The sequence below is a fragment of the Danio aesculapii genome, chromosome 2 (genome assembly GCF_903798145.1).
Source record: "Danio aesculapii chromosome 2, fDanAes4.1, whole genome shotgun sequence".
In the NCBI taxonomy this organism is placed as follows: domain Eukaryota; kingdom Metazoa; phylum Chordata; class Actinopteri; order Cypriniformes; family Danionidae; genus Danio; species Danio aesculapii.
This window is the reverse complement of record NC_079436.1, coordinates 19,490,228-19,509,887: the sequence shown is the minus strand read 5'-3', so window position 1 is coordinate 19,509,887 and position 19,660 is coordinate 19,490,228. Positions and strand designations below refer to the sequence as shown.

The following is a 19,660-nucleotide window of genomic DNA, read 5'->3' as shown; positions in this document are numbered from 1 at the left end:
ATATGAACAATTACCGAGTTCACACAGCAATCAACAAACTTTATTAGTGTTTTAGTAAAATTTTGTAAATGTGTTTGTCCAAATTAGATAGTGAATGATAGGATTATGAAGAATTTATTACATTTATATAGTATTTTCCTCAAAAGACAAAAACTATGACTGGAACAAAAAAAGCATAAAAGCATTATGTCCGTGAACATTAGACTGTTTAAGATGTTAATGCAGGAGTTTGGCAATGGTGTGAAGCTATTATCTATCAAATAATAGAACCTCCAGTGAATACTCCCAGCCTAGCCTATGCTAGTCCTTTATTTGGTTTCGCACAATGCTATAAACAGAAATGTGCAAGAATAACAATTGTGTTTTGACATGCCCTGTTCCTTGGGTGTATTGAAACTTCAATAATGACCCTAAAAGTCATGGCCACATTATTCACCATTGTGATGGCATTGAAATGAGGACTTCTATTAGGACTGACTCACTCTGCGCAGCAGCCAATTTCCTCACTCGTCTGGGTGGAATGTAATACATCTCAGGCAAATTGTTTGTGTCTCACCTCAAAATGTACTCGACCCCAAAGGGGCTCTCTAGATTTCTGGGGAAATATTAGGACTTCATCACAGCGTAATTCGCCTACTCCGATTATTCCACTGTGACCAAATCCGATTTGAATTTGTGGCATTCTGGCTGGCATGGCTGGGAGCTGCGCCTGCAATTTGTTTCAACGACAGGCCCTATTATGGAGCATTTACTCTGATCTGCATGAATATTATGCTAATAAGGGACTCTGTCCCATCCCTGCTTTGATCAAACACAACTTCTCCCTCATCTTCAAAGCTGCTTGGGTAAACAACGAAGTGGCGACACAGCATATGTGGAAGTATGTGATAAAGAGATGTGATTATTGATAAGTATATTCGTGGAGCGGTTCCTGGAAAGATTTGGATGGTGCGTAAATATAATAGAAATGACTGACGTTACTGTGCTTTTTAAATCAGCATATGCATCTGTATATATATATATATCCACGTAAGTTCTTTTATATAAAAAATAAAAACTTGCATAATGTTCATTCCAAAGCAGCTGGCATAAATGAATAATGTAGTGTTATTTTTGAGAGTGCAAAATGTGTTGATATTCAAGTTTACTGCAGTGCCTCAAGGGAGAGTTTATGTTGATGTTTCTTTTTCCAGTTGCTCGTTTATTATTGATGACTGCAGCAAAGCTTCTCATTAGGCATAATTAAATATCTTAGATGTGAATCAGAAATGATTGGCAGGAAACATGGTCAGTTGTGACAAACATCTGTACTCAAAAGCTCAGCCTATGACTTTCAAATCAAGCCTCATGTGAACGGAGCAATTTGCAGTTTAACAATCTGAATTGGCATTCATTTGCACTTCCGAAGGGTTCATGAGGGCATGTCATCTTCGACTGACACCTTCTGAATAAAACATTACATTCAATAAAAGAGATGATTCGATGTTTATTTATTAAATTGTTTTTGAAAAAACTGTTTTGAAATCTACTGTGGCTGTGCATTAGTATGAGTTCAGGAAACATAAATCATGAGTAAGAAAATGAGGATAACAGAAATGTTGAACCACTTGGTTGAGCTATGTGCAAGAAGCTGTAAGTTGGCATTATTTGACGTGTGAAGAATTTATTTTAAAATCACAACGCACAAGTCTGCTGGGACTAAAACAGCCAGAGTAATGCAGCTCTTTTACCCCTTCCAAGCATTTCATCTGAATAATCTTTCCTCAGATCATGCATATTTAAATCATCACATTAAATATCTAAGTCGAAAAAGGGCAATAGCCTAAAAACTATTGAATATGAGATAATCTTAAAAGTGCAGTTCTATGTAAAAGGATCTTGAAGGCAGTTTTAAGCTCTTGCCTGTTTTCATTTAGCTGTTTAAAATGTATTGAAAATCAGCCGGTGGAGAAGTATTTTACCTAAAGATGACATTTACTGTACCCACATATCTTTGTAGAACACATTAGTTGAATGCTGAAGAATGTACAAAGATCAAAAAGTTTGGGTAACACATAACATTGTGGGTTAATTCATTAATACATTTACTAACATTAACAAAAAATAAAAGAACAACACATTTATTACAGTATTTATTAATCTTTGTTAACATTAGTAAATGAAAATACATTTGTTTATTGTTAGTGCATGTTAACTCTGTGCCTTAACTAATGTTACAACCACAGTGTTGAGTGTTAAAAATGCATTAGTAAATGTTTTACTATGATTAATAAATGCTGTGCCAGCGTTGTTCATTGTTTGTTCATGTTACTAAATACATTAATTTACATTAACTACGTGTCCTGCATTATAAAGTGTTACCAAACATAACTTTACCTTAACTAAAACACTGGCAACAAAGACTAAAAATCAAAAAAGATCAAGTTTGTGAAGTTATTTAAGTAGGCAGATGCAGGTTGTGATGTTTTTGTCTTATTATCAAGCATTTGGATTTAGTTTAGTTTATTATGCATATGGTAATGTCTGGTGTTTGGTTTAAAACAACGTCTTGCAACACAAATGAGTCAAGGCTTGTACTTATTTCAATGTGAATTATTGTTGGAGTGTGTGTCTGTACTGTAGTTTTTGCGGTGTAAAAATGGATTTATAGTTGGGTCAAAATGTACCTACACCGTTTATGAAAATATAAAAATAGATTTTAATGTTGGGTTCATTTTTGAAAAATAATCAAACCTCAAAATAAAAAAAACGTGAATATACAGTATACGCTTACCAGCCACTTTATTAGGTACACTTTACTAGTAAAAGGTTGGGCCTCCTTTTGCCTTCAAAACTGCCTTATTTCACTGTGGCATAGATTCAACAAGGTACTGGAAATATTTCTCAGAGACATTGCTCCATATTGACATGATAGCATCGCACAGTTGCTTAAGATTTGTCGGCTGCACATCCATGATGCCAATCTCCCGTTCCACCACATCCCAAAGGTGCTCTATTAGATTGAGTTCTGGTGACTGTGGAGGCCATTTGAGTACAGTGAAGTTATTGTCATGTTCAAGAAACCAGTCTGAGATGATTGAAGCTATGGCATGTTATCCTGCTGAAGTAGCCATCAGAAGATTGATACACTGTGGTCATAAAGGGTCACCAACAATACTCAGGTAGCCTGTGGTGCTGACACAATGCTCAATTGATACCCAAAGTGTGCCAAGAAAATATCCCCCACACCATTACACCGCCACCACCAGCCTGAACAGTTGATACAAGGCAGGATGGATCCATGCTTTCATGTTGATGAGGTCAAATTTTGACCCTACCATCCGAATGTCACAGCAGAAATCGAGACTCACCAGACGAGGCAACGCTTTTCATTTTTCTATTGTCTAATTTTGGTGAACCTGTGTGAATTTTAGCCTCAGTTTCCAGTTTTTAGCTGACAGGAGTGGCACCCAGTATGGTCTTCTGCTGCTGTAGCCCATCTGTCTCAAGGTTGGACGTGCTGTGCTTTCAGAGATGCTGTTCTGCACACTTTTGTTGTAACGAGTGGTTATTTGAGTTACTGTTGCCTTTCTATCAACTGGAACCAGTCTGGCTATTCTCCTCTGACCTCTGGCATCAACAAGGCATTTACGCCCACAGAACTGCCACTTGCTGGATATTTTCTCTTTTCATACTATTCTCTGTAAGTACTGAAATACTCAGAATAGCCAGCCTGACACCAACAGCCATGCCACGTTAAATCCAAGTCACTTAAATCACCATTCTTACCCATTCTGATGTTTTCCTGCTTTTAAAATGATCATGGCATATTTTGACCCTTGAAGTCAGTTTTGTTCTGTGGATATTTTCTTTGTACATGTGATTGTCACTACCGGCATAGTGCAACACTGGCTTATTGCGGATATGTACCCCTGTCTACATTTCTGGAGATCTCGAATTATGTAGCCAGAGGTACATACCGCTGCATTTCATCACCAACATTATGCGGTATGACGTCGCCAACGGCTTCTGTTCCTTTTAGCGCTACCAGCTGACTTACCTCTATACAGACGGCTTTCCCTGTGTTACCAGTTTGCCCAGTAGCGCGCCACGCATGCTGATGGCCTTGGTATGCAGGGCTGAGTTGACTGTGACAACAGGGTTTGAGTCCGGTGAAGAACGGTTACAGAAACCAGGTAAAACAAAAGCAAAAAAATAAAGAAAGAAACAAGCTGAAAACATGGTGAAATCAGGCAGCAACAACTGCTTTTCTTTAAATAGATTGCTATCGGTTGAGTTAAGGGTCTACATTAGGGTCTACACCAGGCGTGACCAACCCTGTTCCTGGAGATCGACCTTCCTGCATATTTCAGTTATAACCCATATCAAACACACCTGCCTGTAATTATCAAGTGCTGTTCAGGTCCTAATTAATTGGTTCAGGTGTGTTTGATCAGGGTTGGAGCTGAACTTTGCAGGAAGGTCTCCAGGAACAGGGTTGAGCACCACTGGTCTACACTGTCTTTCTTACAGTGTAACTCAGCTGTTTGTGAATGCACAAGGTCTGCAAGTTTTAAAGATTAATAAAGTGCTCACGAAATAAAGCTAAACAAGTCGTCAGCAATTCCCCTTTCTAGACCCACGTAGATCTGTAACGCCGGCAGTCTGCGTAAAAAACACATTTATAAAGCTGTAGTTGCTTTGCATTTTCAGCACTATGTTGAGAAAAAGCATAATTGTCAAGCCAAAACATTTATTTAAGCTGGACTAATGCACAAACACTGTTATAATCACTGAAGCTGTAAAATGAATGTCTTATTTATTTCGTATCTGTGCTTTGTTGTTTATGAAGAGAGAGTTTTAAGTTTTTAGTTTTAAGGCTTTGTAATAAAATATTTGAAGGTCATGACTGACATTAATTTACAGCATAATATTACTGTGCAGCTACAGATGTTGTAGGGAATCATACAGTAAATGCACGTATTTGCTGAGTTTATGCAAGTATTATTTATTATGAAATTTCTCTTCTATATTCTCTCTCTCTTTATACTGAGTGCTAGTGGAAGTGAATCACCACAGCCTGGTCCAAAGACCTCCTCAGTAATATTCTTCTCGGTGTCAGAGATTTTTGGGATTAAATTGAATTGAAAACCCACAGGCAGGAGAAGATATTGGATGTACCTGTATTCACCTCTGAAATGCCTCAGGAACTAATAAATGGCAAAATATGGAGACTGCAAAGAAACAAAGGCCTCAGATTGCTGTAAACGCAAACAAAAGCTGTTTGCTGAAAGATACATCAGTTTTCTTTCCCAATCATTACCTAAAATTCTTTTGCTTTATGTGAATTGGTTGTTTTCTTTACTAAAAAAGGCAAAGGAAGATGAGAAAATAACCATTTTACCACAGAAAAGAGAATTTACTGTAGCTCTTATACCACAGAAGGGGTTTGCTTGTAAATTATAATTGATCTCATTTATTTTTGTGATAACAGAAAGCAGTATATTTGAGTGTGGTTACCCGGTTGCAGGTTTTGATGATCCCTAAGTTTTCTGTTTGGATCATTTAGACTAGATATTGGAAGTTGTGGTTCAAAAGGAGGCTATAGGTGGAGATCTTGGGCAACATCATGAGCTTCAGCTTCCAAACCTCAAAACACATCAAAGCCAGACATGCCTTCATTAAGACTTGAGCACTTCATTAAGACATACACTCACCTCTTCTGTGTGCTAGTTTAGGTTTCCAAATGTAAATGGGAGGGGAGCTAATAAACTCATTTTAGATCCTGATGTAAATTCTTTTACACACATACACGATTGGGAGTCTGTCTAATTATATCACTTGTTTATGTTTTCAGTTAGAATACATCTATGGATACTTCACTATTTCAGGATATTTTATTCATATATTTAGAAATACAGCTTTGTAATAATTTGTGGGTAAATCATATTTGGTTCTAATATCATATTATTAGTGGGATTATTACTCCACAGCAGAATGAACCGCCAACTTATCCAGCTCATGTTTTACGCAGCGTATGCCCTTCCAGCTGCAACCCATCTCTGGGAAACATCCATACACACTCACTCATTAACATACACTACGGACAATTTAGCCTACCCAATTCACCTGTATCACACGTCTTTGGACTGTAGGGGAAACCGGAGCACACGGATAAAATCCACGCGAATGCAGGGAGAACATGCAAACTCCACACAGAAACGCCAACTGACCCAGCCGAGGCTCGAACCAGTGACCTTCTTGATGTAAGGCGACAGCACTACTTACTGCGCCACTGCGCCGCCATAATGCTATTTAACGTTCCAAAATATATTCTTGGAGTTTTACATTTACATTTAGTCATTTAGCAGACGCTTTTACTCAAAGCGACTTACAAATGAGGACAAGGAAGCAATTTACACAACTATAAGAGCAGCAGTGAACAAGTGCTATAGACAAGTTTCAGGTGTGTAAAGTCTAAGAAGCTAAGCATTAGTAAAGTGTTTTTTTTTTTTTTGAGAGAGAGTTCAGTTAGTGGTATAGCCAGAGAGGCAGTTAAGATTAGGAAGGAAAGTGGAGACTAAACAGTTGAGTTTTCAGTCGTTTCTTGAAGACAGCAAGTGACTCTGTCGTTCTGATGCAGTTAGGGAGTTCATTCCACCAACTGGGCAGATTGAATGCGAGAGTTCGGGAAAGTGATTTCTTCCCTCTTAGGGATGGAACAACCAGGCGACGTTCATTCACAGAACGCAAGTGTTTGGAGGGCACATAAATCTGCAGAAGTGAGAGCAGATACGAAGGAGCAAAGCCAGAGGTCGCTTTGTAAGCAAACATCAGAGCTTTGAATTTGATGCGAGCAGCAACTGGCAGCCAGTGCAAACGGGTGAGTAGCGGAGTGACATGTGCTCTTTTGGGTTCATCAGAGACCACTCGTGCTGCTGCATTCTGAAGCAGCTGAAGAGGTTTGATAGAATTAGCTGGAAGCCCGGCTAGTAGAGAGTTGCAATAGTCCAGTTTGGAGAGAACAAGAGCTTGAACAATGAGTTGAGCTGTATGTTCAGATAGGAAGGGTCGGACCTTTCTGATGTGCGAATCTGCAAGATTGAACAGTTCTAGAAATGTGGTCAGAGAAGTTTAGTTGGTCATCAATCGTTACTCCAAGGCTTTTTACCTTTTTGGATGCAGTAATGGTTGCCCCATCCATCTGGATTGAAAAGTTATGGTGTAGAGTCAGGTTGGCAGAAACTTCAAGCATTTCCGTTTTCGCGAGGTTAAGCTGAAGATGATGATCTTTCATCCAGTGTGAAATGTCTGATAGGCAGGCTGAAATGCGAGCTGGAATCGAGGGATCATCAGGGTGAAAAGAGAGGTATAGCTGGGTATCATCAGCATAGCAGTGGCAGGAAAATCCATGTTTCTGGATGACTGTTCCTAAAGATGTCATGTAGATGGAGAAGAGAAGTGGCCAAAGAACAGAGCCCTGAGGTACCCCAGTGTTTAGATGCTGTAGGTTGGACACCTCTCCCCTCCAAGACACCCTGAATGACCTGTCAGAGAGGTAAGAACTGAACCATTCAATAACAGTGCCTGCGACGCCCAGTGACTCTAGCGTAGATAGCAGGATCTGGTGGTTTACAGTGTCAAAAGCAGCTGATAAATCGAGCAAGATGAGGACAGATGATTTAGAGTCTGCTTTAGCCAGTCTGAGATCCTCCACGACCGAGAGCAGGGCAGTCTCAGTTGAGGGCCTTTCTTAAAGCCAGATTGCTTGTTGTCCATGAGGTTGTTTTGAGTAAGAAAGTCCATGACTTGATTGAACACTACTTTCTCCAGAATCTTGGCCATGAATGGAAGCAGGGATACCGGTCGGTAGTTTTCAAGTAGCGTTTGATCCAGGTTGGGTTTCTTTAGCAGTGGGGTTACCCTAGCCTGCTTAAATGAAGTAGGGAATAGACCAAAGTCAAGAGATGTGTTAATTATGTGAGTCAGTGTTGGTATGACTGCAGGAGAAATGGCTTGCAAGAGATGAGAGGGAATGGGATCAAGCGGACAGGTGGTTGCATGGCTAGATAGCACGAGATTGGACACCTCAGACCCAGAGAGCTGGGAAAAAGAGGTGAGTGTGTGTGGTGTTGGTGGTGTATCTTGCGTGTTTGTTGTAGGTGCAGCAAATTGAGCACTGATTTTTGCAGTTTTGGTGCAAAAGAATGTAGCAAAGTCATCAGTAGTGAGTGTGGAGGATGCGGGTGGAGGAGGAGGATAGAGGAGGGAGGAAAATGTTTTAAAAAGTAAACGAGGATTGGTGGCACTGTTGACTTTCTGACGGAAGTATGTCTGCTTTGCAGAAGTAACCTCAGCCGAGAAAGAAGACAGAAGAGTTTGGTATGTTATAAGCTGTTCAGGATTTTTTTTTTCAGCAAATTCTCTCAGCAGCCCGAAGTTTTGAGCGATGCTCATGGAGAACATCAGAGATCCAGGGTGCAGGAGGACTGGCACGGGCTGGCCTGGATGTAAGAGGACATAGTCTGTCTAGACATGATGCTAGTGTGGAGCAGAGTGTATCAGTGGCACTGTTCGTATCAAGTGCAGAGAGTTTGCAAGATGGAGGAAGAGAGTTTGAAACAATGGTGGATAGTCTATTTGGTGAGAGAGAGCGTAGGTTTCAGCGAAAGGCAACTAGAGTTGGAGTGTGTGGCGGCTCAGGAGTAATGTGGATGTTGAGAGACAGAAGGAAATGATCCGATGTTTGTAGTGGAGTTACTAGTGTTTGATCAGCAAGGCAATGTCGAGTGTAAATAAGGTCTAGCTGATTACCTGATTTGTGAGTATCAGAAGTAGGTGCTCTTTTGAGGTCAAAAGAGGCAAGCAGAGTCTGGAAGTCAGCAGCTTGAGGCCTTTCAATGTTCAATTCAATTCAATTCACCTTTATTTGTATAGCGCTTATACAATGTAGATTGTGTCAAAGCAGCTTCACATAAAAGGTCACAGTAAATAGGAACAGTGTAGTTAAGTTTGTAGTGTTTAAGTTCAGTTCAGTTTAGCTCAGTTCAGTGTGGTTTAATAATCACTACTGAGAGTCCAAATATTGAAGAGCAAATCCAACGATGCGCAGCTCTACAGATCCTGAACCATGCAAGCCAGTGGCGACAGCGGAGAGGGAAAAAAAACTTCACTAAAGGCGGAAGTGAAGAAAAAAAACCTTGAGAGAAACCAGGCTCAGTTGGGCACGACCATTTTAATTTCTCCGCTGGCCAAACGTCTTGTGCAGAGCTGCAGTCTCAGTGGCGGAGGCTGGAAGCTGGCCTCAGCGAAGACTCGTCTGTCTCTGGAGCGTCATAGGAAACAGTCTCATGTTCTCCACTCTTCCATGACCATCGCAGTAGTTGTTCAGGATTCGGCCAGGTCCAGGATATGGAAACCTTGGGATCATCTCGTCGTTGGTCTTGGATCGAATCAGTGACTCTGCATAGTCTGAGGGCCTCGGGAAGAGTATCCCCAGGTGGAAATGGAGAATAAAGAAAATAATTAGCGTAGCTGATGTTCACAGTGTATATCAGCAAGATGCATAACCTGTGTGGAAGCCCCCTAAGTGGTGCACTAAGTGTATGCTTTACTGAACAGATAGGTCTTTAATCTAGTTTTGAATTGGGAGAGTGTGTCTGAGCCTCGGACGTTATCAGGAAGGCTATTCCAGAGTTTAGGAGCTATAAATGAGAAGGCTCGACCTCCTTTACTTTAATGTGAGTGTTGAAGTCACCTAGCACCAACAAGGGAGTGTCATAATCGTCAAAAGTGTCAAAGATGAGAGAAGAACATCCAGTTCATCTAAGAAGTGACCTAATGTACCCGGTGGGCGGTAGATGACAACCACATTTATGTAGAGGGGGTGGATAATGGTGACTGCATGGAATTTAAAGGAGCTGATTTTTGGCAGGGACGGTCTCTGAGTGAATTTCCATTCTTTGGAAATCAGTAGTCCAGTCCCACCCCCTCTTCCTGTCTGACGAGGAGTGTGGGATAGAGAGAAATTAGTAGAAAGAGCTGCATGTGTAGCAGTGTCCTCTGGTCTCAACCAGGTCTCAGTTAGAGCCATGAGATTACAGTCAGAATGAGTGGCTATGGAGGTAATAAAATGTGCCTTGTTAACAGCAGATTGACAATTCCAGAGGTTCACGGAGAGAGTTGTGAAATAGAAGATACATGAATTGATCGAAGGTTGTGAGGGTTGCGCCTGCAGCGTACCTCCCGTGCTTTGAGTGTTAGTAACAACAGGAATTAGTAAACACATAATAAAAGTGCAAGGAAAACAATAATAAGTGCAAAGATAAAGTAAAATAATAAAGTAAAAAGTACTCAAGTGCTTTGTCGGTGTCTTTGCTCGGTGGAGTCGCGCAGGTAGAGTCGATGGTCTTTACACTCATCGGTCTTAGTGGCGCAGGTAGAGTCGTCGGTCTTCAGACGAGGCGGTTTTTTACACGAGACTGCGCGCGACCGCTGCCGCAGTGAGACTAGCTGCTTATATACACCCCTGAGCGCTTTGCTGATTGAGCTCAGCTGGACACGCCTCGAGAGTAAAAACACCCGAAACTGCAGCGGCGGGGTGCAAAAACGACCGGCTCGACACACAAGCTCTTACAGTAACCAAGGAAACAGTGGCTAAACTTTCTAGTTCTAAACACAGATAGCTGAAAACTATTTTAAATGTCCTACAACCATACAAAACCAGCTGAAAACAAGTCTAAGTGTTCTCTAACCAAACACAGCAACTGAAAACAGGTCTAAATGTACTTACACGGTGTTGCTCTCGATGCTAAAGTGCTTCTCCTGCTAACTAAACCTACTGTGGTCAGATATATAGTCTTTACCTGCCGTTTGGACACGCCTCCAAAGTAAAAAAACACCCGAAACTGCAGCGGCGGGGCGCGAAAAACGTCCAGCTCGACACACAAGCTCTTACAGTACTCAAGTAACCCTTTTCTTTTTTAATTTGTATTATTTAAAAATTTATTATTCCAAACTGTACTGTATGATACTGTAAGATTAGTACCATTGCATTTATGGCTATGACTGTGTACTAATTAGCAAAATCAAGGCACTGGAATTCCATGAATTAATATTAAAGCTTCAATTAATAAATCAATTTAAATTATTAAAATATTCAGTGTATGGTCAATCAAATGTACTTAAACGATTAAAAACTGCACAAATTAAAAAAAACTATTGGGCTTGTAAAACAATAATTTGCTAAAAGCACCCCAGAATAAATAGACACAAATTGCAGACAAAACGTGCAGGCCACAGTTTCTGTTTGCTTTATCACAACATACTGATTCAGCCAGGTTGTTTTGGTGTACATCGGTGCATCGCTTATATAAATTGTATTTCCCAAATGATGTTTAGCAGAGCAAGGAAATTTTCACAGTATGTCTGGTTTTAATTTTTTATATTTTTTTTCTTCTGGAGAAAGTCTTATTTGTTTTATTTCGGCAAGAATAAAAGCAGTTTTAAATTTTTAAAAAACATTTTAAGGTCAAAATTATTAGCCCTGTTAAGCTATATTTTTTCTATAGTCTACAGAACAAACCATCGTTATACAATAACTTGCCTAATTACCCTAACCTGCCTAGTAAACCTAATTAACCTAGTTAAGCCTTTAAATGTCACTTTAAGCTATATAGAAGTGTCTTGAAAAATATCTAGTCATATATTATTTACTGTCATCATGACAAAGATAAAATAAATCAGTTATTAGAAATGAGTTATTAAACTATTGTGTTTAGGAATGTGTTGAAAACATCTCTCCGTTAAACAGAAATTGGGGAAAAAATAAACAGCGGGGGCTAATTATTTAGGGGGGCTAAAAATTCTGACTTCAACTATATATAATGTACTAAGTAGACTTTCAATAATAATAATAATAATAATAATAATAATAATAATAATAATAATAATAATAATAATAAATTATGTCAATTCCAAAATAAGCTTTAGAAACTTTTATTCATATTATTAAAAAATTATATTGTTGACATCCACCAGATTTTGTTTGTTTCTGCCTCAGCGATAAAACATGTGCATGATTTCCCAGCATTAACTTAAGATCTGCCCGCTCATTCAACTCAATAAGCAAACAATTTCTGACACAAGAGTTTTGTCCACTGAGGCATGCATGTGCATGACTTTCTAGGTACTGGTCTACAGATGAAAACATAGCAGTCTAGTTTTGTCTAAACTCCAAAGGTTTAAAATATGAAAAGATAAAAAAATTAATAAATAAAAACACGCGCCACCATCTACATAAAACACTCTCAGTAATCATTACAGATGCAAAGTCATATTAATGTCGCCCAACAGGCACACTTGCATGGTGATGTGTCCCCAGTGGTTATTATTTAATCAGCAGTAAATGGTCTTAATTAGTAGATTAGTCTCTTTCCAATTAGCTCGCTCTGTAATTGCCCTAATCTACCACTGCAGTCCTTTGAATCCTAATTTAGAGCTGTGCATTGAGATTCACAAAGGAGCTATCAAATGCGTCATTATAAACCAAGTTATTCTCACATAAACCAACTGCTTATGAGCCATTCCGGCCCAATTTGGAGAGCAGCTGTTGTGTTTTTTGTTTCTATTGTGTATTCATTTGACTTGTGAAGACATTGTGAAGTCAGGCTGCGCTTTTTGCTTTTTTATGCACGTCAAATGAGGCCTTTGAGGTCCATTTTATCCTTTATTGCCCATTGCCATGTCCCTTCATCCAGCTTGACTTCTAATTTTAGAGCACTAAATAAGCGGTCACTCATTATGCTTATGCTGTCATTTGACACTATGTGGAGCATCGCAAAAGAGTATGTGCAGAAAACGCTGCATAATTTCACCCTGAAAGTTGTCACATTTATAAAAGTAAGTTTGACAGATTCCCTGCAGGGTTCTTTTCATAAATCCTGCCTCTGAAGTAACCATACATAATGACTTTTGGTATTGTTATTTTTCAGTTCATGTCTTGACCACTAGAGGCACCGAATTATGTTCATTGTGTTTAAACTGTACTTATTTCCCCTTCGGAAGAGAATTAATCTTCAGTTTTTGTTTTTATTGTACCAATACTTTCATATAGTACTTAAAAAATAATTAATCCATTATTAATATTTAAATTATTTTTTTTAATTTCTATTATTTTATTTATTATATATCTGGCTGGTTTAAATTTATGTAGAATATTAACTAGCTTTTTTGTGAGGTAAAATAAAACCTCACCTTATTTTAAAGACATTAATGATGTTTCCATGTAGTATTTTTATATGTAATAAATAAATCATATAATTTATATATTTATTAGATATTATATTACAGGTGCAATTATATGCATTACTTCTTGTTTACACAATGCACATAAAATCTTGACTTAATGACAACTCAAAATCAAATTTACCATAACCGATGATCTCTTAACATATTACTTAAAGAGTTATTAATATTTAACACATTAATTTATATTACTGTGTGATAAAAAGTAATTTGACTTGATGATAAATAAATATAAAAGCAATTTAGATCATTTCATATAGTCATACAATTCATCCATTCACTTTCATATTTGTATGCAAATTCATATTCATATGCTGGAATCTTCCACAATCTGAAATATTCTTATTGCTTTTTTATTTTCATTCATCCATTCATTTTCCTTCGGCTTAGTCCCTTATTTGTCAGGGGTTGCCACAGCATAATGAACCGCCAACTATTCCAGCATATGTTTTATGCAGCAGACAGCCTTCCAGCCTAAGCCGAAGGAAACACCCATACACTCACTCATTCACACACACTCATACACTACGGCCATTTTTTTTTGGTTTATCCATTTTACCCATAGCAGGGATTCTCAACCGGTCATTCTCAACCACTAGTGGGCCTCAACAATCCTGCAGGTGGGCCGCGAGATAAATTAATAAACTTAAAATTAACTCTCAATATTAAACTATAATTTTTGATTTTCATTATTAATATGCTCTATTAAAATAGTCGAAGTAATGCACTTTCTCCTGTTTTCTGATTGATTACTTCAAACTCGGCGCAAAAACAGCCTTATGATCGCATCTGCATCTAATATGCGTATATCTGTTCATTCACAAACTATGCGTGAAGTGAAAGTGTTTTTGTGTATTTTTGTGTTAACTATTAAATATATCCCCAAAGTTGTCCAAATTAATGTCCTGTGAGTATTTAGTAATTGACGTGCACCCATACAGGAGGATCTTGCGAGACTCAATGATGTTTCTACCATAGAATGTAAAACAAACTTGAATATGAGCTTCAGACGCACACTGGCGGAGATGTTCACTGTTCCTGCCAGCGATCTCCCAATATTATTCAGCTTCAAACTCAACCGCTATCAGATCCACGCGTTTCAGTAGATTTAAGGCTAGTACACACCAGGACATTTTTCGTTTGCGTTTATTGTCAGCGTGTTTCGCCCTGTGTGACTCGGAGGATGAAAAGGGCTTAAAATAATTATGACAACCCAATATTTTAAGAATTCCCCTGAGATGTTAGCTGCTATGAATTGACACAGACAACGACGTGGCAAAAAGTGGTTCGCTTTATTACAATAAAGATAAAGAAAAAGAACATTTAAATCACCCAAAATATATTTACAAATATGTACAATAAATGCAAAAAGTAAACAAACATAACTAATAGAAGGAAAGGAAAATAAGCGGTGCCAAATCAAAGAAAATAACGAATTAAACACCCGCTAATTAATCCCTCCTCCACCTCTAAATAACTAAAGAGAAATATGTAAATAGGAAAAAAACATCTTCGACGTCACACACCTCTTACTCAACTGCACTCAATGGAACAAACACACAGAATAGCACCCGCTTCTAACCTAGTGGATTAACAAGACACTGCTAGCTGCAGAGCCATTTGAGCTCCAGTGAGGGAGAGCTTGAGCTCTTGCTCCTCCTCCTGTAAGCTGTTTTAATGCGTACACCCACCCCACCCCTAACTCCAACCCCCAGTGACATCACTCGAAGAAGAAGTGCAAGGAAGGAGGAGCTGGAGCTCAAGCTCCCCCTTGCTGGAGCTTAGCTCTACCCAAGTCGCTTCGGGGATGAGCACCACTTGGGATTAACAGAGAATCAACTACGTGTGTGCAGAAATGTAATTCACGTGAGATACTTCACTTTCACTACCCTTTTAGTACATTTAAGCAAGTTTAGTATGGGACGTTCTGAACAGATGTACAACAGATGTAAAACTCTTTAAAGCGAACCAGAGAACAAGAGAGGCACAAAGGTCACACATTTACGAGATGTTTTTCCGGATTCAAACCCAAGCGATTTTCACTGGCGTCGAGCAGAAGAGTATGCAAAATCACTCCTTGACTTTAGATGGCTCTACACAACTTTAAGCTTCTGACACCCGCTTGTAACGCAGAAGATGACAGAAAGCTGACACGATTGTTGTCAAAGAGCTTAGAATCAGTGATTCTATGCTCGTTGTTGTTGTTAAAGTTACAACAGGCATGGATGGTTCAAGAAGAAGCTCCAGCTCTAGCGATGAAGAAATGATTATTGTTCACCAGTGCAATAAGCAGCTCCACGTTCATATCGCCTCTGGGGATCTTCTTCAATGTGCCCTCGCATTGACAGTTTTGCGCTTAAGCGCCTCCAATGATGTTTACTGTAACTTCAGCAGCTTCATGCACGTGAACAATAGTGCCAATCTGATTGGTGGAGAAGGTTTTGATGCAGCGCGAGCATGAGACATTTATTTAAAGATTACGCTTTACACCTGATGTTTTGCGCGTTGGTGTGCACGATCACATTGGCGCCCTTTATTTAGTCACAAGGCGTTAAACGTCGACTGAGCAAAAAGCGCCCCGCTGTGAACAGGGAGTGTTAGAGTGTTTTACTGTATTTTACATTTGTCTGTTTATTTTTGAATAGTAGATATTTAATAGTAGATATTTAGTCAGTCCAGTTTAAAGCAGAATCTCCCTGTTGACCTGTGGTTCTCTTTGGATCTGTACATTGTCCATTAATATAAAATATGAAGTAATTTAGATAATGTATAGTTTTATACACTATATTTATCTTTTTAAAAATAGCTTACATTAGCAAATAAAACACAAGGTGGGCCTACTGGGCAAAAAGGGAATGTCTCTCCCCTTTTGTTAGAAGCTGTCATTCATTTTCACCATATTTAAGGTCTTGATCTCTTTTTCGTCTATTGTTTTTCTTCATAGCATCCATGTGGAATAGAAGAATGACATTTTAACTCTGTCTTTCATGAAACGCAGTTGCCGTTTAATGTATAGTAAATCGGACTCATTCAAAGCAGCGTTGCTGTGCAAAAAAAACAATATGAATGCATGTTAGACTTTTGACTGCACCTTGTGTTTTCATTTTCTTATAATGCACAGAGTTTTGAGGTAAGGGACGTTTTGATTTGCCATTCACTGACAATCGGACAGGCTCATGGAATTCATCAAACTCCATCTTTTAAAATCGAAATCGAAAACAGAATAAAACACTGCTCCAGAGAGAAGATTTTTTCAACACATTTCTAAACATAATAGTTTTAATAAATTACCTCTAATAACTGATTTATTTTATCTTTTCCATGATGACAGTAAATAATATTTGACTAGATATTTTTCAAGACACTTCTATACAGCTTAAAGTAACATTTAAAGGCTTAACTAGGTTAATTAGATTAACTAGGCAGGTTAGGGTAATTAGGCAAGTTATTGTATAATGATGGTTTGTTCTGTAGACTAAAAAATTGCCTTAAGGAGCTAATAATTTTGTCCTTAAAATGGTGTTAAAAAATGTAAAACTGCTTTCATTCTAGTCGAGATAAAACAAATAAGAGTTTCTCCAAAAGAAAAAATATTATCAGACATACTGTGAAAATTTCCTTGCGCTGTTAAACATAATTTGGGAAATATTTAAAAAAGAAAAAACTATTAAAAGGGGGGCTAATAATTCTGACTTCAACTGGATAAATAAATTTGGAGTCAGAATTACTAGCCCGCTCTTTGATTTTTTTTTTTCGTGCTATCGAATCAGCTGACTTAATCAGCTGACCTATCATCCTCCAGCTGATCCCTGTTTCACTGGCTTTATATTTCAGCCTGTGGTTACTATTGTTCTTGTCCCTGTCTGCTCGTCTCTCAGGATTCTCTGCTGTCTGTTCGTCAGATGATGACTTCGTTTGGCCTGTTGGCATTCTTTGTTTTGAACTTTGCTTTTTCTCATGTTCTCCGGCTATTTGGTATCCTTTGATACATATTTTCTGTTCTTTTTAAATATTACTTGCACTTGGATCCTCTCTGTCTGGTGTCATGACATGGCAAAGATAAAATAAATCAGTTATTAGAAATTAGTTATTAAAACTACTATATTTATAAATGTGTTAAAATCTTCTCTCCGTTAAACAGAAATTGGGGAATATATATATATATATATATATATATATATATATATATATATATATATATATATATATATATATATATATATATATATATATATATATTATATAGTTTTAATATATGATTACAGAAAATGTCAGACAGGTGGGCCTTCAAAAATTCATCGGAGAAAGAAGTGGGCCCCAAAGTGAAAAAGGTTAAGAAACCCCTGACCTATAGCACTTGTCTTTGGACTGTGGGGGAAACTGGAAGACCAGGAGGAAACCCAGGCGACCACCGGAAGAACATGACAACTCCACACAGAAAAGGCAAATGCTGGGACCAGCGACCGTTTTGCTGTGAGGCAAGAGTGCTAACCACTGAGCCTTCATGTCACCACTTTTTATTTATTTTTTAATTTAGGTTAAACAGCTTTGGCACAATCTAAATTCTAAAAAGCACTATAGAAATACATATTAATTGAATTGTATTATTATTATTATTATTATTTTTTAAGTTAGGTTAGATGCTGATTTATGGTTTAGTTCTCATGATTACCAGTGCATTAATTAAGCATGAACTAATACTGTAGCGCATACCATAAATTAAAATTCATAGCATTTTGTATTTTACTTTACTAATCTGTCAACCTTCTGTTAGTTGCTGATAATGGTAATCAATCAATGCCTTAGTTCTACATAAGTCAAACATTAACTCTAATACATTTTAAATTTATAAAACCATCGTCGCACAAACTCAATGCTACAGGTGGCATGTTCATTTAAATTAACACTCAATATTAGAGAGATTACTTTACCTGCCCTGCACTTTGATATCCGAGATGGCGTAGAAGTATCTGGAGAGGTTGTTCTCATCCACCATGGTGGCTCCGGTTGCAGGCCGCAGGAGTCTGATGCGGAGGTCAGTGAGGGTGAAGAAATCCCTTAGGTTCTTAGTGGTGTCCAGCTGCCCATACAGAGAAGCCATGTTGTGCAGTCTGGGGCCCGCAAGAAGGGCGAAGCGGTCCTTGATCTCGAATCGCAAAGTCTTGTCTTGCTTCCACACGTAGCCTGTTGAATAGGCTTCAGTGCAGATGATTTCGAGCATGGTGCTTGTAGTGAGCTGATGAACCGCTTTTGGCTCCATAGTAAAGGCATCTAAACAGTCAGCGGCGTAAAACTGATATGGCTGCCATGTGCGACCATAATCCAGCGACTTCTCCAAGACTAGCTGCTCAGGTCGTCCAGATTCAAACGTAAGGACAATGTCATCAGTGAGTTCAATAGTTTTGTTCCAGGACAGTGTAATGTTGACCTGAAGGGGCTTCGGGTATTTCTTCCAAGAAGTGGACTGCCAGAATGTTGTGGGGTTTCGTCCTTCGGAGTCGAACATGAGTTTGGGAGGATGGGCCAGTTCTTCGGTCTCAGCGTCGCATTCGTTATTACACATATACGGGTTTTCCTGAAACACACAGAGATCGGATGTGTTAATTATGCAGTAGGCTAATAGTATCACTCATTTGATGTGAACAAAGGGAACCCACACTGAGATTTTTGCTTCTCCGCGTGAATCACAAATGTTAATGAACATATTCTTTGGTGAAAACACTTCAGCCTCTATTAACGCAGTGTTTTCCTGAGGTGACTGCTGAGTGTGGAGCTCAAAATGGCCATCGCATGCATTGGTAGTGCCGCGTCTCACGAGAGCCGCTCAACACTCGCTCACCACCACCCAGATTGCTAATGTAATTGATATTCTTGCTTGTTGGGCAGTCGGAATGGGAGAGGAATTCCGATGAGTGGAGTTGGAGGTGCACACCGAACTCCATGCATTTTTCATGCGTCTGTGTCTGCCCTGCACCGCTGAGCCACTGTGTTTCAGATCAACTTTTTCATTAACATTCTGCGCGCCTCCGAGCCATAGCACAAATGACAATCAGCAATGAACTTTGAGGAGACGGCCATTAATTTCTGCCTTGTATACATGTTTGATCGGTTGCAATTGTCATAAATCTTGTTTTGTTTCAGGCACAAACGGCGCTGGGAATGCAATTACAAAAAGATGCATAACATCTAAAGGCTCTCGGGACAAAATATTCAGCTTTGTTTGTGGAATAATTTTATCCCCGTCGCTGCTGTCAGTGGAAGAGCTGACAGATTGTGATGCTTCCTCTCATCAAATTAATTATCTACTCCGTGTTGCTGGATCAGAATGTGTTTTCATGTTTGTTTAGTCCAGGAGTGTTTCAGGGAGATTGGATCT

General features: G+C 38.8%; 1 protein-coding gene across 2 annotated transcripts in view; it reads right to left on the bottom strand.

Moving 5' to 3' along the window:
- LOC130242203 (netrin-G1) overlaps positions 1–19,660 on the bottom strand; it is a 148,950-nt gene that overhangs the window by 69,820 nt on the left and 59,470 nt on the right. For both annotated transcript variants that reach the window (XM_056474251.1, XM_056474241.1), the window contains exon 3: positions 18,216–18,859. In XM_056474251.1, the coding sequence (XP_056330226.1) occupies positions 18,216–18,859 (644 nt within the window). The remainder of the gene's footprint in view (positions 1–18,215; positions 18,860–19,660) is intronic.